Source organism: Lagenorhynchus albirostris, chromosome 3 (assembly GCF_949774975.1).
Source record: "Lagenorhynchus albirostris chromosome 3, mLagAlb1.1, whole genome shotgun sequence".
Lineage (NCBI taxonomy): Eukaryota > Metazoa > Chordata > Mammalia > Artiodactyla > Delphinidae > Lagenorhynchus > Lagenorhynchus albirostris.
In genome coordinates, this window is record NC_083097.1 from 82,702,220 (window position 1) to 82,725,739 (window position 23,520).

At 35.0% G+C, this 23,520-nt stretch overlaps 1 protein-coding gene across 1 annotated transcript in view; it reads right to left on the reverse strand.

Moving 5' to 3' along the window:
• Window positions 1-23,520, reverse strand: part of SLCO6A1 (solute carrier organic anion transporter family member 6A1) — a 95,103-nt gene that overhangs the window by 41,290 nt on the left and 30,293 nt on the right. Inside the window, exons 7-8 of the mRNA XM_060146327.1 lie at window positions 10,164-10,308; window positions 3,591-3,786 (exon numbers count right to left, since the gene is read on the reverse strand). Coding sequence (XP_060002310.1) covers window positions 3,591-3,786; window positions 10,164-10,308 — 341 coding nt within the window. The remainder of the gene's footprint in view (window positions 1-3,590; window positions 3,787-10,163; window positions 10,309-23,520) is intronic.

Sequence of the window (23,520 nt, forward strand, 5' to 3'; positions counted from 1 at the left end):
TAAACAACAGACATTTATCTCTCACTGTTCTGGAAGCTATGTCCAGGTCAAGGTGCAGGCAGCTTTGGTGTCTGGTGTGGGCTGTCTTCCTGGATTGCAGAACATCACCTTCCTCATTGTTATCCTCACACAGTCAATAGAGGGAAAGCTTTGGCCTCTTCCTCTTCTTAGAAGGACATTAATCCCTTCATGGGGTGTCCACCCTCATGATCTTACCTAACCCTAATTATCTCTTAAAGGTTCCATCTCATAATACTATCATATTGGGGATTAGGGCTTCAACATATGAATCTGGAAGGAGGGGGAAACACAAACATTCAGTCTATAATCATCACTAAGTATGATGTTAGCTGTACATTTTCATAGAATCCCTTCCATTATTAGTTTTGTACTTGATCAGGAATAGATGTTGCACTTTATCAAGCATTTTTGACATCGATTGAGATTATAAATTTTTTTCATTTTTAGTTTATTTATATGGTAGATTATGTATCAATCGATTTTTAAACTATTAAACTATCCTTGCATCTCTATATGAATCTTGTTTGATCATAATTTAGTTTCCTTTCCAAATATACTATTTGATTCCATTTATTAAAGTTCTGTTAAGAATTTTTGCATCTATACTCATGAGTGATATAGGTCTATAGTTTTCCTTTCTTACAATGTCTTGGTCTGGTTTTGAGATCAGGATAATGCAGGTCTCATAGAATGAGTTAGGGAGTATCCATTCCTTTTCAATTTTCTAGAAGAATTTGTATAAGAACAGATTTTTTAAAATGTTTGGTAGAATTCCCCAATGAAAACATTTGGGCCTGGAGTTTTCTTTGTGGGAAAGTGTTTAACTACAAATTTGATTTATTTGCTAGATACAAAAATTAGCTATTTCTTCTTAAGTGAGTTTTTGTCTTTCAAAGGTTTTACCCATTTCATGGTAGTTGTTAAATTTATGGGCATAAAGTTGTTCATAATATTAACCTATTACCTTTTTATATGAGTAGAACCTATACTAAAAACAGATCTCTAACTTCTGATTTTGGTAATTTTCTCTCTGTAGTGGTTTAGCAATTTCATCAATTTTCTCAAAATAACACCTGCGATTTTACTGATTTTCTCCATTGTTTTTCTCATTTCTACTCCACTGATTTCTGTTCTGATCTCAACTGCATGCTTTGTTCTACTTAATTTACAATCAGTCTGCTTTGATGTTTATAGTTTTTTAAGGTAGAAACAAATGTCACTGGTTTGAGACGTTTTTCTTTTCTAATACAGACTTTTAATGCTATACATTTTGCCCTACATACTGCTTTAACAGCCTCCCACAAATTTTTTAATGTGTGTTTACATTTTCATTCACTTCAAAATATTTTACAATTTCCCTTTAGGAGAAATTATTTGACCCAAAGTTTATATAGAAGGTTTTTTCAGTTTCCAGATATCTGGGGCTTTTTCAGAAATCTTTTTTTATTATTTCTAATTTAATCCCATCATGGTCAGAAATTTTACTTCCATTTTATTATTTGATCCTTTAAATTTACTGAGTTTTGTTTCATAGAATATGGTCTATTTTGGTAAGTATTTTATGCATTCTTTTTTTTGTTTGTCTCTTTGCCGTACACGGGCCTCCCACTGTTGTGGCCTCTCCTGTTGCGGAGCACAGGCTCTGGACACGCAGGCTCAGCGGCCATGACTCACGGGCATAGCCGCTCCGCGGCATGTGGGATCTTCCCGGACTGGGGCACGAACCCGTGTCCCCTGCATTGGCAGGCGGACTCTCAACCACTGCGCCACCAGGGAAGCCCCTATTTTAGGCACTCTTGAAAAGAAAGCATATTTTGCTTTGTTACATGACATGTTCTACAAATGTCAATTAGGTCAAGTTGGTTGACTGTTATTCAAATCTTTTTTATCATCACTGTTTTTTTTTTTCCCTACTTCTACTAAGAGAGGAATACTGAAATAGCTGACTACACTTGTGAATTTCTACATTTCTCCTTGCAGTGTATAAGTTTTTGCTCCACATATTTTAAAGCTCTTTCATTAAGTTCAGAATCATTTAGGATTGTTATTAATTTTTGATGAATTGGCCAATTTATAGTACATAATGACATTATTTTTTCCTGCTAATATTGTTTGCTCTCAAATCTGCTTGGTCACTGATATGAGCTTTCTTTTGACTACTGTTAACATGTTATATCTTTTCCCATCCTCTTACACATAATCTACTTGTGTCTGTATTTGAAGTGCATTTCTTTCATGCAGCATATAGTCTTGCTTTTTTGAAATTAAACTGAAGATTATCTGCCTTTTAACTGAGATACTACAACAATTTGCATTTAATGTGATTACTAATGTGGTCAGGTTTGAATATATCCTCTTTCTATTTGTTTTCTATTTATTCTATCTCTTCTTTGTTCTCTTTTTCTACTTTTCTGCCTACTTTGAGATCAAACAGTTTTGGAAAATTCTATTTTAACTCCTGTGTTGGCTTATTAGCTATATTCATTGTTTTTTAGTGGTTGCTTCAGGGTTTACACTATACATTTTGACTTAATACAGGCTACCAACATATGACAGCACTTCATGTAAACCCATATTGCATGTTAATCTGTTTTAAACAATTGTTTTTAAAGAGATTTAAATAAGAAAAAATGATTTACCTAGTTACAATTTCCTTTGCTCTTCTTTGTGTAGTTTATATTTTCATCTGGTATTCTTTTTAATGTCCTAATTTTTGTCTCTTTAGGCTCAAAGGTCAGTCAAAAATCTGTGCCAGTTTTTTGTCATCTTATTAGATGCGTTTTGCCCACTTTGCTGGAATTGCCAGCTTCTTGCCAATGTCCAGAAATAGTAAATATACTCAGGGTAAAACACAACTGCAGAAGATTGCTTCTCCTCACAAGGTTTGCCTTTCTCCAGGATTTTGGTCTTTAAATTCCTAGTTGCCTAAACAACTGTCTGATGCCTTTAAACACATTTTTAAAATGTTATTCAGCTTTTCTAGGTGTTCTCAGTGGGAGCATTTGTCTGCCATAAGCCACTTCATTGTAGCTCAAGTGTAAGTCTTGTTTTCTATACTTATTTTACTTGCTTAGTCCTTTGGTTTCCAATTCCAGTTCTGTTTCTCTTCTTTAACATCAATCTCTGCCCAGTTCTTTGAATTTTTGCATGTTTAACCTAAAGGAGACATTACTCATGTATACTTTCAGATGTCTTCAGTTCCATTCTTTGATAAGAAGGCAGACACACCAATTCAAAAACAAAGGTAAGACTGGATTTGTATAGACAGTATGGTCTCCTAGTTGCTACTCACTTTAATACAGATTTCTACTTCTGGGTGCTGATTAATTTCAATATGTTTTTTTTTCTTTAGAATGAATGCATAAGCAGTCATACTACAAGCTATCATTATGATATTTCTGCCTTTAAAGTGAAAGGTGAAACTATGCCTTATGTTTCTTTTACATGTTCAATAATGCCAAGAATGATATGAGCATATTAGGCTTACTGGATAAATAATTATTAATCAACAAACAAATATATTGTTGGGATTAGATGTAAAAATCTCATATATATAAAATTATATTTACCCGCCATAATCTTCAGTGATCCCAGCAAATGGTATTGAATCACAGTGTACAAAAATTACAAATGCAAGGAGTACAAGTGTTACAGCAGATGTAACCATTACAAATCTCATAAGGCCTTTACAAGACATTTGTAACTTGGAAATAATGATACCTCCCAGAATCTGGCCAAGAGCACCTCCTGGAATTAAAACAAGTCCTAAAAGAACGGAGGAAGAGAAAACACAGTTAAAAATAGCTAAAGATAGTACAGAAATTCATACTTTGAGGTAATCCCCTCTGCTCTAAACATAGAGCAAACATAGATTTAACTAAGAGACCGAGACAAAACTTAAAGGCATAATATTAATAAATACCTGAACAAACCCTGATCCCTAAGAGAAATACAAATTTGTGAGTGGGGCTGAAGCTATAGGCCTAAAGGACCTAGAATAAGAGGCTCCACAAAATGTTTTACAGCAGTTGTGAGAAGAAATACAATAAAAGGCATACCAGAGGAACAACATTTGAAAATTTGTAGCTAAGAATGAGAAATTTCAATAATTAAAGAAATATGGGCTTCCCTGGTGGCGCAGTGGTTGAGAGTCTGCCTGCCGATGCAGGGGACACGGGTTCGTGCCCCGGTCTGGGAAGATCCCACATGCCACGGAGCGGCTGGGCCCGTGAGCCATGGCTGCTGGGCCTGTGCATCCGGAGCCTGTGCTCCACAATGGGAGAGGCCACAACAGTGAGAGGCAAGCGTACCGCAAAAAAAAAAAAAAAAAAAAAAAGAAAGAAATATTAGTCCTGGGAATAAAAGTACACTCCAATTACTGAGAAAGAGTAAAAATAAATAAATATTAAATCACATAAGGTAAGGAAACTTCATAACATCAAGATTAAAGTGTAAATTGTAAAAGCTGCCAGAGAGCCTGTAACTTGCAAAAGAATTATAATTATAGCTAATTTTTTAAAAAGATAAAATTAATAACCTAGACCAAACACACATACACAATCCTGAGGAGTGGGGTTAGTAAACTGAAAGTGAGTAGTGAAAATTTCCTAAACCAACCGAGGGGGATAAAATGAATAAAAAATGAGTCCATTGAGAGAGGACAGAATAGTGGGGGGGGGGGGGAAGAAGCAAAAGAGAAGTGTAATAAACAAAATGTACAATTAAAAAGTTAAAAATTACTTAAATATGTCAGAATTTACAATAATGATAAATGGACAAAACTATTAAAAAGATAAAGTATCAAATTTGATATTTTTAAAAAAGGAAAGCTTGAAAATAAAGCAGTGAAAATATATGTACCATGAAAATGTAGATCATGAACATGTATATACCTAATGACAATGCATAAAACAAATTATGTAAACACTGCCTAGATTTCAAGAAAATTAAAAATCTATAAACAAAGTGTTCTAACTCAGCTTTCTCAGAGACAGAGATTTAGCTTACAACACTATTAAAGATATGGAAAGTATTAATTGATTTGAACAAGCAGTTATTTCAAAAGAGAAGAGCCTATTTCTACAAACTAAAAATCTCTTTTCAATAATTCATGGCTTAAGTAAAAATACGCTGATGAGAATTAAAAATGCTTAGAACTGAACAATAATACAAATTAAATACATCTAAATGTATGAGATGCTACTAAAAATCTATAACTAACGATACCTCCATTATAACTTGTTAGGAGAACTAAATGAGTTAATATTTAAGTGCTTAGAACAGTGTATAATCACATAGTAAACATTATATGAGTATTTGTTAAAAGGTAGAATTTACAGACAAATTCATTTATTAGAAAGCAAAAAAGTACAAATAGTGTAGTGGTAATGTTTATTAAGAAAATTATGGGAATTGGAAGAGAATCAGAGGGTGAGCAACAAGGCTGCAGTTAAGAAGTCAAGAAGAAGTAAACCACATTTTACCTCATAATCTCAGAAATTAAGGGCAGTAGGTATGACTGAAAGCAAGAGTGAGGTAGACTTAAAAAACAAGAGGATTGGATGGCCGTCTATATAAAATGTTTGATCCCCAATTCCTATCCCTACCCACAATGCCAGAGAACCCTAGGTTTATTCAGTTTGAACCCAACAACTATAGAGTTAAGAAAACCAATTACATCTGTGAGCAGAAAACTGAGAACACAACTCAGCTAAGAAAGTATTGGCTGTCAGGCTTATTGCCTTAGGCAATAAGAAAATACTGGACACTGGGAGTTCAAAAATTAAATAGCTGGGTCCATGAAAGACTACCCTAAAAGGACATAAAACAGTTGAAAATTCAACTGCAAAGCACAGAACTTCCAATAAACTTCTTATGTAAATACTTTATTGGTGTACAGAAAAATATACAAATCAATATTACACATTTGATGAATTTTCAAAGTGAACATAACTACGTAACCACACCCAGGTAAAAAAATCAAACATTACCAGAAGGCCAGAGGCTCTTTCATGCACCTATAGGATTTTATAAAATATGAATCATAAAGTATGCATACATTATGGCTTCTTTTATTGGACATGATGTTTGAAAAATCCACCCATGTTTTTGTATATAACAATAGTTCATGCCTTCTCATTGCTGAATAGCATTCTAGTATATGCATACAATACAACTTATTTATTCACTGTGATGTTGCAAATTGTGCTGCTACTTTAAAAATTCATGTATATGTCATTTTGTAAATGTTTGCATTCTGTTGGGTATATTCTTAAGAGAAGAACTTATGTTGGGTATATAACTAGGAGTTGAATTCCTGGGTGAGGGAATATGTATAGGTTCAGATTTTTATGATACTGCCAAACAGATTTATAAAATGATAAACCAATTTACATTCTCACCAGTAGTGGATAAAATGTCAATTGTTCCACATCCATGCCAACATATATCTTTCTTTTTCATTTTAGCAATTCTGGTGAATGGGTAATAGTATTGCATTGTGATTTTAATATGCATTTCCCTGAAAAACCACTGAAGGTGAGCACATTTTCACATGAATATTGGCCAATTGATATCATCTTTTATATAATGTCTGTTCAAGTCTTTTGTCCATCTTTATTGGATTATCTGCCTTTTTATTATTGTCAGATTTTTTACATATTCTGGACACAAACACTTTGTAGAATATTTCTATTGAAAAGGTTGTTTTGCATGCATTTTCACTCTTCATGCTGACATTTGATGAACAGAAGTTCTTAATTTTAATGTAACAGCACATTTTTCTTTATGACTATGTAATTTGTGTCCTGTTTAATAAATCTTTGTCCTCTCCAAGCCATGAAGATATTTTCCTATGCCTTATTCTAAAAAGTTTTATTGTTTTACCATACACATTGAGATCTGCAATCCATCTAGAATTGGTATCTATGTATGTAGTGAGGTAGAGGTCAAGATTTGTCTTTATTTAAATGTACTATAACTACTACTCTATTTATTGGGCAACAATTCTCCACTACCCTCTGATGCTGTATATCCTACAAGTAGAAGTACTGACTGCTTTTTATTTCATATTTTCTAGGGTATTTCTATAGTGAACATGCTTGGATAAACCAGATAGATCCCCTTTTAGAGCACTTTTGTTATGGCTTCACTATACTAATGCTGTGGCTCCAATTTCAAAATATAAAATAGGTAATTATTTTTTACCTATTTTAGGCTTGTACTGTATATGCTCTAAACTCCAAAAGTGATACTGGAACACATAAATTGTTACCCTTGCTCCTCAAGTATGGTCCAACAGGAACAACATAGAATCTCAGGAGGAAAAAGTAAAGACCCAACTCTCATTATGGACTCACATGAAGCAGAAGTAGTAAGAATTGCAGTATCTCAATTCAACAGACCTTATGTTCAGTGAAAAAAATTACCAGGGGCTTGAGGTTTACAGTGGATTAACCACCAATTGAATTCCATTGTTCCTATAGCCCTGGACGTTCCATACACTGTGATGTAACTAAATTTTTGGCACAGACCGATGGCACTGGATACACTGTCCGGGACATTGCCAAAGTCTTCTTTTGCATCCCTCTAGCACCCAAAGAAAAAGACTAATTCTCATTCATGCTACCAGGCCACAAATATACATTTGCAGTATTCCCTCAGGAGTACCTAAATTCCTCTTCCATTTACTACAAGGGGGCAGGTCAGAATTTATTGTGACTACCACTACACTATGATGCCCAAAGCTTTCAGTGACAGACGTTATTCAGTTGGCTGTAGGGTCAGAAGCCTGACTCAATGGCTCTGACTCTGGTATTAGCACACCATCACCAGCAAGGGTGACTGATCAAGCCTAACAAAATCCAGAAGTCTGCTCGTCGAGTTTTGGGGGGATTCTGCAGACAAAATCACAATGCTCTATCACTCTGGAGGTTAAGGAAAAATTGTCTCCCTTCCCCCAAACAAAAGCCAGCCTAGCATCACTTTGGATTCTTGAGTATTAGAGACAGTAGCCGATTCACTTGGGCATTCTCTTTGGTCTTGTATAACAGCTAACCCACAGGCCTACACTGGATGCTAATCCGCGAGCTGTGGTATGCTCCCTACTTTGAGGTACCACAAACCTAATAACCTATTTGAGCTACAAGGCTCCATGACTGATGATTTTGTTTGCTGGAGCCTATAGAGAAGGGAGGAAGTCCCCACTCAGAAGCATCGTTGGTTGTATAGGACTCACCGACTCCCTGAAACAGGTACATTTAAAAGCAACTCAGCTTACTACTGACCCCTTGTCACAACCAAAGCTCTGACCCACAGAGACTTTGTGATTCTGTGGACTGATATTCTCATTTTGAGATGAACCAAAACAGACTCACCACTAACCATTTGACAAGCCTTACTTGTCAACTGGAATTGGTGTGTTCCAAGCCATGGGGGTGGGTCACAAGAGATCTTCACATGATTAAAGAAACACCACCAGTATCACAGAGCCCTCAGAAGACAGTGGAAATCTCTTAAATGTACTTACTTTTGGTTACTCAGGGAAGATTTCCAGAGGGACTACTGATACATTATTTATATGTACCCTGAGGGAAGTTATCTTTATTACTCTAAGAGTAATCCAACTAGAAAAGGTGGTATAAAATTTGTCCCTAATTTTAGTTGAAATAATCAATGACACCTCATCCCCGGAAAGCACTCTGGCCAGCCTCAGTCACTGATCATCATTGTTATGGATGACAGAATTGACCAAAACTTCATCCTTGCAGGCCAGGGTAGAATATATGCAATTGCTAATGCATTCTTCTATGCCTGGATTAATACCTCAGGCTAAGTGGAAAGGTCAATATGGAAACTTTAGGAGAAAGCCATCTTGCTTTCTAAGGTAGACCCTGAGGGTCAAGAAATTTGTTCAGCTGGCTTGGTCCAGGAATTTGCCAGCATGATTGAGGCCAATACTGCAAGTGGCCTTATCCTGTTCTTTGGAGTCCTGTTGATATGAGCCTTAATTAAATACTCTATGAAACAAATTGAATGGATTTAGTCCCTATCTCTATTAATTAATCAGAGTGTCAAACAATGTGGTATACCTGTGGAAAAATCTGTCATGGCCCCTGAAACTGTGTCATGTTTGGCTTTTGGACTATGTGCAGTCTGACAGTGGCATGCCCTTTATCACAAAATCTACTCAATAATAGGCTGATAGTCAATGTTTTTGCACACCTTAACATTTGTTTTTTATTTGGCCCACATGTTTTATGTTCCTTCTTTTTTCCCTTTCTTATTTTTTTAAATTATTAGTAAAAATTTTCAAATAAATATATTCATTTACTATTCTTCTTACTATCCTTTTACTGGTTACCTGCAAGTTACAGTATGCATCTCTGACTTTCTATAGCATAAAATAAATGATCACATTTACCATCTTTCCATTAATGCTGGAACTGTAAAACATTTAATTCCATTTGCAACCTCTTGGACAGCCAATTCTCAATATCTAGTAAAACTGATGTACACAATAGCAATGCCTCTTGAACGTCTAAATATAGATCAACTTTTACAAATGTGCACAAGGAGACATGTACAAGTCTATTTGTTACTGCACTGTTTGGAAAAGTGAAAAAGTTGGGGGCAACTTCATATCCTTTTATATGATATGGATAAATAAACAGTATTCATAAAATAGAATCCCACAGCACTGTTAAAATGCACTAAATAGAGATCAACATGAATTGAGGAACATAATTTCAGATGAAAGTAACAGAAGAGTACATACAAAATGATATATGAATTTTAGAAACAGATTGTATGCACATAGGTACATCAGAGGTAAAAATATTTAAATGTGAGAGAAGGATGAATTCTAACTTTAGAAGAGTTGTTACCTATGGGGGGGGGAGGGAGAGAAATGGGATAAAGAAGAGGTACAGAAGTCTTACAAAGTTTTATGTGTTAAAAACTATTGATGCAATGATGGCAAAGTGCTCATATTTTAAAAATTTCAGCAAGCAGACCTTAGATATTTAAAGTTTAAGCAAATGCTACTACTCCTTCTACTTTCTGCTTATTTGAAATAGTTCATAAATGCATATAAGAAAACTTTACATAAAAATTTCATAATGAGTACAAATGGACATGTCTACCTGCAAGTGCAGTTGCTTCACTGGGTGTTAATATAAACTGATTTTCTATGTATAGAGGCAAAAATTCAGATGCTCCAATGATAATTAAATATTCTGAAGCTCTGGACAGGGATAGGTACACAAACACTGGATTCTTGATCAGAATCTGAAATAGAAATAAGTTACATGTGAATTATTTTATTTTGTTAGGTAAAGAGGAATAGATATACCCACTCGTATGTTAATGACCAATCCACAAAAGTTTAGCTTTCTCAACCTTAACTGAAAATACATATATATGTATATAAAACTTGAAATATAAATTTAAAATTCACCAATATACACATACCATAAAAGACATGTAGTGTTTTAACCATTTTTATTTGTTATTTGATCTCCATACCACCTATAATTTTTATTTGGGGGTCTGGCAGTTTGCTAGAACTGCTAGAACTAAAACATTAACCTTCAAACTAATTTCTGTATTTCCTAGATATGTATATATCTTTGAAACTATTTAGTGGTGTTTTGTATTTGTATATATTTTTTAACAAACTTAAAATTTCTTTTTCTAGCCCTAAACACAATTTCTAAAATCTAATCATTTTCTGCATATTCATTGAATTCATCTTCTGAGTGTTATTTAACATTACATAGTGTAATTCCACAATATTTATCCACTCCCATAGGGTTAAATGCTTAGGCTGACTTCAACTTCCTACTGGCACAAACAAGGCTACATTAAACATCCCTGGGCAACCCTTAAGGAAATAGGATAGAGTGTCTTTGGAAGTATATATCCTAGAAGGGGATTGCTAGGGCATTGGAATTTGGTATACTTCATTCCATTATTTCTCCAAATCTTTTCTCCAGAATTATCAGTTTATAGTCCCACCATAATACAAGATAGTTCCATTTTCTTCATGTAGCAACTCATACTTTCTAAAATTCATCAGATCAATATTTCTGACTTCACATCCCCTTCCAGAACTTTGCTATTCTCCAAGAAAGAGGCACTGAACTTCGAAAGGGCTTTACGACTGCCTCAGCAAAGCAAGTAATGCTGCAAGACTTCTGAGGTTGGGTCATAAAAGGATAATATGACTTCTGCTGGGAACTCTCACTCTCTCAGGACTCTGGCCTTGGAACTTGGTTACCATGTTTTGAGAAAGCCCAGGCCAGATGGAGAGGCGATGTGTGGGCATTTCAGCAAACAGCCAGGATCAAAAGCTAATATCTGAGTGAACAAGTCTTCAGATGACTCCATCCCCCAGACTTAGTTCACTACAACTGACCACAAGTAGAGCTGAGAAGAGTAAGCTCTGCACAAATCAGAATCATGGGCAATACCGATGCTCTAGTATTTTAAGCCACTAAGTTTTGGGGAGGTTTGTCATGTAGCAATAGATAACTGGCACACCCCCACATAATCACAAACACTTTAATATTGGCTGGCTTTCAAAATTTTTCCATGCTGATGAATGTACATTATTACAATGCTATATTTTGTATTTCTCTAATTTCAAATATAACTGAGCATTTCTTGATATAATTCTTAGCTATTTAGGACTGTTTTGTGTGTATGAACTGGCTATTTGTATGTTTACTAGGCTTCCTGAAATTCTTGTGTAGATTTTCCAAGAATTCCTTGTTTATTCTAAATATTAATCTCTTGTTGGATTTAGATATCTGTCGCCCACCTTTTAGCACTGTCTATAGCTTCCTTCATTGAACAGAAATCTTTGACTTAATGCAATCTAATTCATAAATTATAAGCCAATATTTGACGCTATTGGGAATCTTGTCTAACCTTTTCCTACCTCTGTGTCACAAGGTATTTCTTTCATTTTAAACATTAACTTTTTTCTAGTCACATTCCATTAACCTAGAAATCACCTTTTTGCATAATGTGAAGTAGAGAGCCAACTTCATTTTACCAAATAGAGAACAAAGTTAGTCATCACACCTATTGAACAATTATCCTTGAAGTGCCTCTTTCATCATATGACAAGTTCTTAGATACATTAATCTGTAGCTGTGTTCTTTATTCTGTTCCACTGGCCTATTTATCTGTACTGAGAAAATGCTACCTTTTTTTTTTTCCCACTACTAAGGCTTTATAGCCTGTCTTAATGTGTACTAGGATCAACACTCTTTGTTTTACCTATTCATGCCCTTATTCTGCCATAATTTTAGAATCAACTTGTCATTTACTAAAAAAATAAAATTCTTGCCATAGTACTGATTACATCACATTGAATTCATAGATTTGAGAAAGAAATCACATATATGAAAGTTGTCATTTTATTCATTAAATTGTATATCTCTCAACTTATCCTAGTCTCCTCTAATACTGTTACATAGAGTTTTAAATTTTTTCATGAAGTTCTTGAGTAGTTCTGAATTATTTATAGTTTTGTGATTACTTTTTACTTTATTATCTAATTTTAAAAATAGATACTTATGAAGTCTAATTTGAATATTTTATTTTTTTAATTTTACATTTCTTATGTTGCACATTCAGATACTGCTCAGTTAGTGGATTACACCTCTTTTAGAGGTCCTTCTAGTTCACAAATGTTGATTTATTCATAATAATTATTGAGAATTGAATATTAAGCACAGTCCTTATTCTAATGAAAGTTATAGCAATATTCCATGATGTTGTATGAAATGGAAGTCTGTATTAGATATAACAAGCAAAACAAGAAACAGAAAATCTGGTTTTTTGTCTTGGCTCTGCAACTGATTTTTGGAGCAACAATAAGCAAATCACAATCTCTACATATCTCATTTTCAGCAAGTATTATGTAATAGTAGAAAGAGCAATGGCCTGAGAGTAAAATACATGAGGTATTCTTATATTCTTAACCTCAATTCGGCCAGCTGTATATGTGTGTGTGTGTGTGTGTGTGTGTGTGTGTGTGTGTGTGTATGTAAGTGTGTGTCCAAAGATATACATGTCTTTGGAAAAGTTACTCATCCTCTTTAAATTACTGGTTCATCATCTGTAAAGTAGAATGATAATATCTATATTTATGGTGATTATGAGAATTGCATATATGCAATAATTTATATAATTTCTGGCACACAGTAGGTGCCCAGTAAAGAATATGCATCAGTTTGATAATTTATAAGAGTAATCACATGAGATTACTAAATTTGTTGTTTGTAAACTTTAGTTAGCCTTAAATCATTTGGAGGGCGGTTATAAAACATGTATTGCGAGGTCCTACTTCCAGAGTTTCTGATTCAGTAGGTCTGGAATGGGGCCTAAGAATTTACATTTTTAACAAATTCCCAAATGATGATGATGATGTTAATCTGAGAACCAATGCATGAGATAATTTTTGTGTTTATGCTGTTTAGGATTAAAATGAACAGACTCAGTGGCTAATTCAGTTGATGCAACTTATCATAATGTTACACAGAAAGTAAGAAAGCCCAAACACTCTCTCAGTAGCTAAACAATTCAGATCTCGTAAAGAAATAGAACCATCATTCAGAATAAGATGGCAGCCTATCTTGTCTGCTCAGTAGTGGGAGTTCCATTGCTTTATCTTGATTGCTTCAAAGGCCCAAATATTGTTTCTTTCTATCAGCTTATGGTATCTATGTCTGCTTCTATTTTGGCTACTATTCTCTCTCCATTTTCTTCTTTATCTCAATGGCCTTTGCTCATTCATTTTCTCTATGTAAATTTACCAAAGCTATGTTGCTTGAGTTCCTTCTCCTATGTATATCCTCCCCAAGAGAGAGGAACTGACTAGATTAGTTAGTTTACAGCAAGGTGTCTCTGTTGGTCATTGTTCTCAAGATATGATATTTAATAGGTTTTGGGGAAATCTAAAGATTACTGTCTTGGACTCAAGTGCTGATCCCAGATCTACTTTTGGCTAGGACGTTTGGAATATATCATACAGAGCAAGGCAACTAATGCACAAGGAAACACTTCTGGGCACTTTATTCAGAAAGGGACTGTGAGCATAGCAAATACTCAGAATACCATGGATTCTCTTCCAGGTGTTCCTGCTTAAAAAAAATCAACCCATTTCTTTTCTTAGATATAAAATACAGGAGGCAAAGAAGAAGGCCAGATATACAAATCGGTATCCAAGTGGTTTCATGTAGCAAAATTAGGCTTAATTCTGGTAGTTGTTGATACACAAAGGGAGAAACTGAATTAGTTCCGCACAGTAGGAGACAGTTGTGTGATCTTGCAGTACTGTGGATCTTAGCCCTAGTCCATCACGGAGTTTGTCAACAACTAGGGTCTTTACTACACCAGAGGAGGTTCATGCTGGTCTGGAACTTCAAACTAGGTTAGGTACTCCGATATGTGCTTACTTAGTTGGAGTCTGAAACAAGAGCAGGACCAACAAAATATAAAGTAGTAGGTATAGAGGCCTCAGAAAAGTAGGCTGAGGTTCAGGAGAGGGATCAAGTAGCAGTGGGATACAAATGTTAATGAAGAAATCACTGTAGAGGAATGTTGCAAAGAGGAAACAGTTCCTGAAGATGGGTCATATGATGTTGCAATTAATTCTGGAAGTTTTTTCTTTCATGTGGTAGAAGCATTAATCTACTTCCTACCCTAATCCAGGTTGCATGATGGGAGACACTGATCCTGCCAGTAAAAAGGCCTTGGTGTCTATGGACAAATAGAAGGAAAACGTAAGTTGAGGAGGACACCAATAAATTTTTAACTTCTCAAGTGTCTTACCTGATTATTTAACTTCTCACCTGCTCTGGTCTTGATTCTTTATGGTACACAGCTATAATTTGCCATAGAAAATAAGTAATGGTTATCTTTTTGCTTATAGCATGTTTAAAAATGTTTCAGCTTCCCATGCTGGAATCTTACCTACTCTGCTTCTATGAACACCAATTTATTTTAAGTAAAACCTAGCAGACAACTCAGAGTTAAAACCAGTATATAATGTCCTGACATAAATACAAGTGATATATTTGATTACGTCTTCTACAATAGTAATTAATTTGCCTTCAAAGGAAAGTCAATATTTTGACTACCAATATTTGACTACCAAAATATCTAAATAATTTGGACATTATCTTCTTTGATATATTCTGTCATCTATCAGCAGTCACACAAGCAATGAAGAATAGCTCATATTCATTTGGTCCTTTATAGTCACAAAGTTCTTCCATATTATAATACTCATTGACACTTCTCTGTTCATTGGAGTCCTAGTATGTAAATGTCTTCCTGGGTAATAAGGGATGAGACAAGCATGAGATGAAGAAAAGGACGGTGAAAGTGTTGATCTCTCTGCTCCACACATTTAAAAGGAGCTTTTCCCTTATGAAATCTTATTCCTTACATGCTTGCAGCCAGTGTTAATTTCATTATTTTTTTCTTTTCCATGATTTATTTCCCTCACTTCCAAGTATTATGTTTTTGTTGTTTTAAAATATGTTTCTAGTCCATTATATTTTTATAGCTATAGCTAAATAGATATTAAATTTATTCACTGTTCTACTTTTTCTTCAAGCTTAATCCCATTTACTTTTACAGTTACAACTTTTCACCTCATGTACATTATAACTTTATAAAAATGTTAAATATTTTGTCTCTTTTCTAGCTTTTTATCTTTTATTTTACTTATGTCTATTTTATGTATTTTAGAAGTATAAAAATTGGGGAAGAGATCAAGATAGCAGAGCAGGAGGACACTGGGTTCACATACCCCCCACAAACACATCAAAAAATACATCTACATGTGGAACACTTCTCACTGAAAACAACTGGAGACTGGCAGAAAGACTCTTCTACAACCAAGGCTGTAAAGAACTATCCACACACAATCAAGTAGGAAGGGAGGAGAATGATCAGGTCGGGACTTACACTCCTAGGAGGGGACAGAGAAGAGGAGAGAGATTATTACGGGCTCAGACAGCCTCCCTGGAGAGTGAGGAATTTGAACCAAATATTGAGTATCCCAGCCCTGGTATTTGATAGTGGGAAGACAAGTCCCCATAGCTGGTTAGAAAACCAGTGGAACTTACATGAGAGCTGTAAGAAACTGAGACTCTACTCGTAAAGAGTGTGCACATGCTTGTTCACTCCCCAGAAAAGATGGTGGAAGCAGATTGAAACTACCTGGGGCTCTGGCTGGTTTCCTGTCACCACCCCAGTGAGTACCCCAGCCCATTTAGCTCCAGCGCAGTTCCCCACTAGGGTGAAGGTTGCCACTGTCTTGGACAGTGCACACTTGGTGAGGACATAGCCGACTTGGACCTGGCACTGCATCTGAACGGGGTGAGGGTAGCCATGACTGATACTCATGAAAGTTGGTAGATCGGGAGCTGTCTGGAACACTGACTGATGTGCAGAGACCACCTTAGCACATGCCCTGTCCCACAATGGGCACCTTCTCTGGCCCCTCTTGCTTCAGTACTACCCTCTAGGGTGAAGGTGCCATTGCAGGGAAGGGGGAGAGCACACACCTGCAGGGAACAGAACCAGCTCAGACCCAATTCTCAGGGCTTCTCCTCCAGCACCTCAGGACCCAACCTCACCCCAGATAGGGTGAGGATGGCCACTGAGCATAGGAGAAGCCCTGGCTCACCCCTGACTGGCTCTAGCCATGCTATCTCCAGCCCCACCTCCCACCAAGGTGATGCACCCTGGCGGAATACATGACCCATGCACACTTTAGATCCAGCTCTCCCACCAAAGGCACTGGGAACACACAGACTGAACAGGGATGCTCCCACACAAGGACACCCTTTCAAGACTGGGAGAGTTAAGTGTTTTACCTAATTTCATAGACATTTAAGAGAAAGTTAAACAAAATGAGAAGACAAAAGAATTTGTTTCAAATGAAATAACAAGAAAAAACTCTGAAAAAATAATTAATGAAACAGAAATAAATAATTTACCAGATAAAGATTTCAAAGCATTAGTAATAAGAATGCTAACTGAATTTGAGAAAAGAACAGATGAACACAGTGAGAATTTTGACAAGGAAATTGAAAGTATAAAAAGAATCAGTCAGAGCTGAATATGAGAACTGAAATGAAAAACACACTACTAGGAGTTAACAGCAGACTAGGGGATACAAAAGAATGCATAAATGATCTACAAGATAGAATGATGGAAATCACCCATTCAGAACAGTAAAAAGAAAAACAAATTTTAAACATGAGGACAGTTTAAGGGACCTCTGAGATTTCATCAAGCATACTATCATTTGCATTATAGGAGTCCTAGAAGGAGAAGAGAGAGAGAAAGGGGTTGAAAATGTATTTGATGAAATTATGGTTGGAAACATCCTGAACCTGAAGAAGGAAACAGATATCCAGGTACAGGAAACACAGAGAGCCTCAAAAGAGATGAACCCAAAGATATCTACACCAAGACACACAATAATTAAAATGGCAAAAGTTAAAGATAAAGAGAGAATTCTAAAGACCAGCAAGAGAAAAATAAAGAGTCACGTACAAGGAAACCCCCATAGATCTATCAGTGATTTTTCTGCAGAAACTTTGCAGGCCATAAGGGAGTGGCATGATATATTTAAACTTCTAAAAGGGAAAATCCTACAACCTAGGATACTCTACCCAGCAGGGTTATCATTCAGATTTGGGGAGAGTTAAAGAACTTTTTAGACAGAAAAAAACAAAAAGAAATCATGAATACTAAACTGACCCTAAACAAAGTGTTAAAGGGTATTCTCTAAGTGGAAAAGAAAAGATTATAACAATGAGTGAGAATTTATGAAAAAGGAAAAATCCCACTAGGAAAGGCAAATATATAGTAAAGGCTATGGATCAACCATTTAAATAAGCTAGTATAAAGATTAAAAGGCAAAAATTGTAAAATCAACTATAATACAATAAAGAGTTATGGGATAAATATGGAAATGTAAATATGACATCAACAACACAAAACATGGATGGGGGAGTAAAAATGTAGATCTTTTAGAATGTGTTTGAATGTAAACGGAGAACAGCTTAATACAAGTAGATAGTGTTATAGGTCAACACATATGAAGCCTGTGGTAACCACAAATCAAAAACCTACAACAGATGCACAAAAACTAGAGAGGAAGAAATACAAGTATACTGCTAAAGAAAATCATAAAACCACAAGGGAGAAAACTAAGATAAGAAGAACAGAGAAGAATTATAAAAACAATCAGAACAAGTAATGAAATGGCAATGAGTATATACCTATCAATAATCACTTTAAATGTCATTGGGAAAATGCTCCAATCAAAAGATAAAGGTTACCTGATTGGATAGAAAAAAACAAGATCCATCTATATACTGCTTAGAAGAAACTCACTTCAGACCTAAATACACACATGGACTGAAAGTGAGGGGATGGAAAAAGATAGTTCATGCAAATGGAAATGAAAAGAAAGCTGGGGTTACAATACTCATATCAGACAAAATAGATGTTAAAACAAAGTCCAGGGCTTCCCTGGTGGCGCAGTGGTTGAGAGTCCGCCTGCCGATGCAGGGGACACTGGTTCGTGCCCCGGTCCGGGAAGATCCCACATGCCGTGGAGTGGCTGGGCCCGTGAGCCATGGCCGCTGAGCCTGCGCATCCGGAGCCTGTGCTCCACAATGGGAGAGGCCACAACAGTGAGAGGCCCGTGTACCGCAAAAAAAAAAAAAAAGTCCATAATAAAAGACAAAGAAGGTCATTGTATAATGACAAAGGGATCAATATAAGAAGAGGATGTAACATTCATTAACATATATGCACGTAATAGACGACCACCTAAAAATACAGAGCAAACACTAACAGATGTAAAGGGAGAAATTAAAAATAATACAATAATAGTAGGGGATGTTAATACTCCACTTACATCAATGGACACATCATCCACACACAAAATCAATATGGAAATGGTGGTCTTACATGACACATTGGTCCAGTTGGCTTAATAGACATCCATAGGACATTCCATCCCAAAACAGCAGATACACATTCTTTTCAAGTGCAAATGGAGTGTTCTCCAGGTCAGATCAGATGTACACTACAAAGCAAGTCTCAACAAGTTTAAGATGACAGAAATTATATTGAGTATTTTTTCTAACCACAGTGGTATGAAACTAGAAAACAATTACAGGAAAAAACATAAACTTGTGCAGACAACAAAATACTACTAAAAAACCAATGGGCCAATGAAGAAATCCAAGAGGAAATCAGAAAATACCTTGAGAAAAATGAAAATAGAAAGACAAATTTCCAAAATCTGTGGGATGTGACAAAAGCAGTTCTAAGAGGGAAGTTTATAGCAATACAGTCCTACCTGAAGAAACAAGAAAAATCTCGATAACAAACAACCTAAGCTACCACCTAAAGGAATTAGAAGAGCAAACAAAGCCTAAAGTCAGCAGAAGGAAGGAAATAATAATGACCAGAGAGGAAATAAATAAAATAGAAACCAAAAAATAATAGAAAAGATCGACAAAACCAAGAGCTGTTTTGTTTTTTTGAAAAGATAAACAAAATTGATAAGCCTTAAGCCAGGCTCATTAAGGAAAAAAGAGAGAGGATCTAAATAAACAAAATAAGATATGAAAGAGGAAAAATTATAACCAATATCACAGAGATACAAAAAATCATAAGGGAATACAACAAATTTGACAGCCTAGAAGAAATGGATAAATTTATAGAAACATATAATTTTCAAAACTGAATCAAAAAGAAACAGACAATCTGAACAGACTGATTACTAGTAGTGAAATTGAATTTGTAAGAAAAAAAACTCCCAGCAAACAAGTCTAGGACCAGACGGCTTCACAGGGGAATTGTACCGAACATATAAAGAAGATATAATACTTATCCTTCTCAGACTATTTCAAAAAATTTAAGAGGAGGGAACACTCCCAAATTCATTCTACAAGGCCACCACTACCCTCATATAAAAACCAGATAAAGACACACAAAAAAAGAAAATTACAGGCCAAAATATCTGATGAATACAGATGCAAAAATCCTTAACAAAATATTAGCAAATTGAATTCAACACTATATAAAAAGGATCATACACCATGATCAAGTGAGATTTATTCTAGGGATGCAAGAATGGTTCAATGTCCACTAATCAATCAATGTGATATATCACATTTGCAAAACAGCATAAAAATTGTGTGATCATTTCAATAGATGCAGAAAAATCATTTAACAAAATTCAACATCCATTCATGAGAAAGTTTCATCAAGGTGGGTATAGAGGGAACATATCTCAACATAATAAAGGCCACTTAGGACAAACCCACAGCTAACATCATACTCAATAATGAAAAGCTGAAAGCTTTTCTTCCAAAGTCAGGAAAAAGACAAGGATACTCACTCTCTCCACTTCCATTTATCACAGAATTGGAAATCCTAGCCACAGCAGTCAGACAAGAAAAAGAAATAAAAGGCATCCAAATCAGAAGGGAAGAAATAAAACTGTCCCTATTTTCAGATGACATGATGCTACATATATAAAACCCTAAAGTCTTCATCACAAAACTGTTAGTTCTAATAAATGCATTCAGTAAAGTTACAGGATATAAGATTAATTGATGAAGAAAATTGAAAATGATGCAAAAAAATGGAAAGATATCCTATGTTCATGGATTGGAAGAATTGATATTGTTAAAATGTCCATACTACCCAAAGCAATCTACAGAATTTAATGCAATCCCTACAAAAATACCCAGGACATTTTTCATAGAACTAGAACAAATAATCCTAAAATTTATATAAAACCACAAAAGACCCTGAATAGCTAAAGCAATCATGAGAAAAAACACTCTGACATAAATTACAGTAATATTTTTTCGATCTGCCTCCTAAGGCAAAGGAAACAAAAGCAAAAATAAACAAATGGTATCTAATTAAATTTAAAAGTTTTTGCACAGAAAAGAAAATCATGGACAAAATGAAGAGACAACCTACTGAATGGGAGAAAATATCTGCAAATGATCTGGATGATAAGGGGTTAATATCCAAGCTATATAAATACCTCAGAAAACTCAATATTAAAAAAAACCCAAATAACCCAATTAAAAATTGGGCAGAAGACCTGAATAAACATTTCTCCAAAGAAGACACACAGATGGCCAATTGGCAAATGAAAAGATGCTCAACATTGCTAATCATCAGTGAAATGCAAATCAAAACCACACCACAGAAAGGCTATTAACAAAAAGACCACAAATAATAAATGTTGGCGAAGATGGGTAGAAAAGGGAACCTTAGTACACTGTTATTAGGAATGTAAATTGGTGCAGGCACTATGGAAAACAGTATGGAGGTTCCTCAAAAAACTAAAAATAGAACTACCATATGATCCAGCAATTCCACTCCTGGGTATATATCAAAAAAAATCCAAAAACACTAATTCAGAATGATAATGCACCTCAATGTTCATCACAGCATTATTTACAGTAGCCAAGACATGGAGGCAACCTAAGTGTCCATCAACAGGTGAATGGATAAAGAAGATGTGGTATATATATATATATATATATATATACACACACACACACACACTTAGAATGGAATATTACTCAGCCATAAAAATGAACAAAGTTTTGCCTTCTGCAACAACATGGATGGGCCTGGGGGATATTATGCTTAGTAAAATAAGTCAGACAGAAAAGGACAAACACTGTATGGTATCACTTACATATGCAATATAAAAACTAAAACAAACAAATGAATATAACAGAAACAGGCTTACAGATAGAACAAATTAGTGATTACCAGTGGGGAGGAGAAAGGGGGACGTGCAAGAGGGGGTAGCAAATAAAGAGGTACAAATTACTATGTATATAATAAGTTACAAGAATATATTATATAGCACAGGAAATATAGCCAATATTTTATGATAACTTCAAATAGCATATAATCTATAAAAGTATTAGATCACTATGTTGTACACTTGAAACCATACAATATTGTAAATCAACTACATTTCAATAAAAATAATAAGCTATAAAAATTATCTTTACTGACATTTTAATAAAACTCTTTTCTTTCCTTACTTGAATTTTCTAAAATATATCACGCCAAGCAAGAAATACAGTAATAGTAGGGAGCCATTTAAAAATACCCATTTCTCTGGCTCCCTTTATTAAAAACTCATGACAAGAAGACTTTAAAAAAAAACTATGTGTAGAAAATCAGGAAGTGTGTATTTCAACCAACTTTACTAAGTCTTATAATGACGGTGATACATTTTGCTGGCTGGAATGATCTGTTTGCTGGAATGATTTTCCATTAGTCCTTATATCAGGAGCCTCTAAACAGTCACTGAACTTCAGGCAAACAATACCAACTAAGTGTCATGAACCAGGAGGTACTGAACTACAGGATTAATAGAGGAGAAAGACAATAGGCCTTTAGTAAATGAAGTTCCTCACACCAGTCTTTTTAATCTTCTTATTTTATAGTTGATAACCCACACTTCTTATCAAGATAAAGGAAAATCTTGTCATGACATTTTCCCCTAATTTTTTTTGTGCATTTTCCTTCCTTAATCTAAAATCAGAAATATCTCAATATCTCAATTCATATTATTTATGCATTTATTGAGTTTTTACTATGGGCTATGCACTGATCTGTACACTTTACATTCCTATGAGGAAGGTACCATTATTGTACCAATTTCTTGGCTGAAGAAAGTGAGGCTCAGAAAGGTTGAAATACCATATTTCATTGAATCTAAAATGCCAACACCATCTACTGTAAGAGACACCGTTATTTTATGTACTTCTAAGTGAAAAAAATCACTACTACTCACATTATGGTACAATTCCTTACGGAAAGTCCTACGTTACTCAGATTTCAGTCTCACCAGCTTTTGAAATACATTATATCTATTAAGAAGATAAAATGTCAACTTTTCTGAGTTTTCTGAGGTATTTATATATTTTAGATATTAACCCATTATCATCCAGGTCATTTGCAAATAATGCCAAGTTTTCCTGGCTCAGCTACACAACTTGGCATGTGGGAGGCAATCCTTTTGCAGATTATCTCAATAAAAGAACAATAAAGCTATCTCTACTTGTGGGAATTCTTTACTTTAGTCCCATAAAACACTTGACTATTTCTTTGCAAGAAAATGTGAACTAGTGATCTTTCCTACAACAGCAATTATTTGCTTTACTAGTATCAAAAATTATATCCTGTTGCTGTTTCTGTCTTTCTACATATATATTAACTTTACAATTCAATGCTTAAATATTGCATTAGCTTTTTGAAGAGTTAAAGAGCAGTTTCTTTCAATATGGACAGCACCACTAATGTATATAACTCAAAGTAGTAATAATATGAATAGTCATGACCAAGTTTGCTATATCAGGCAATATCTACTATGTCACAATTACATTCTGACTTACA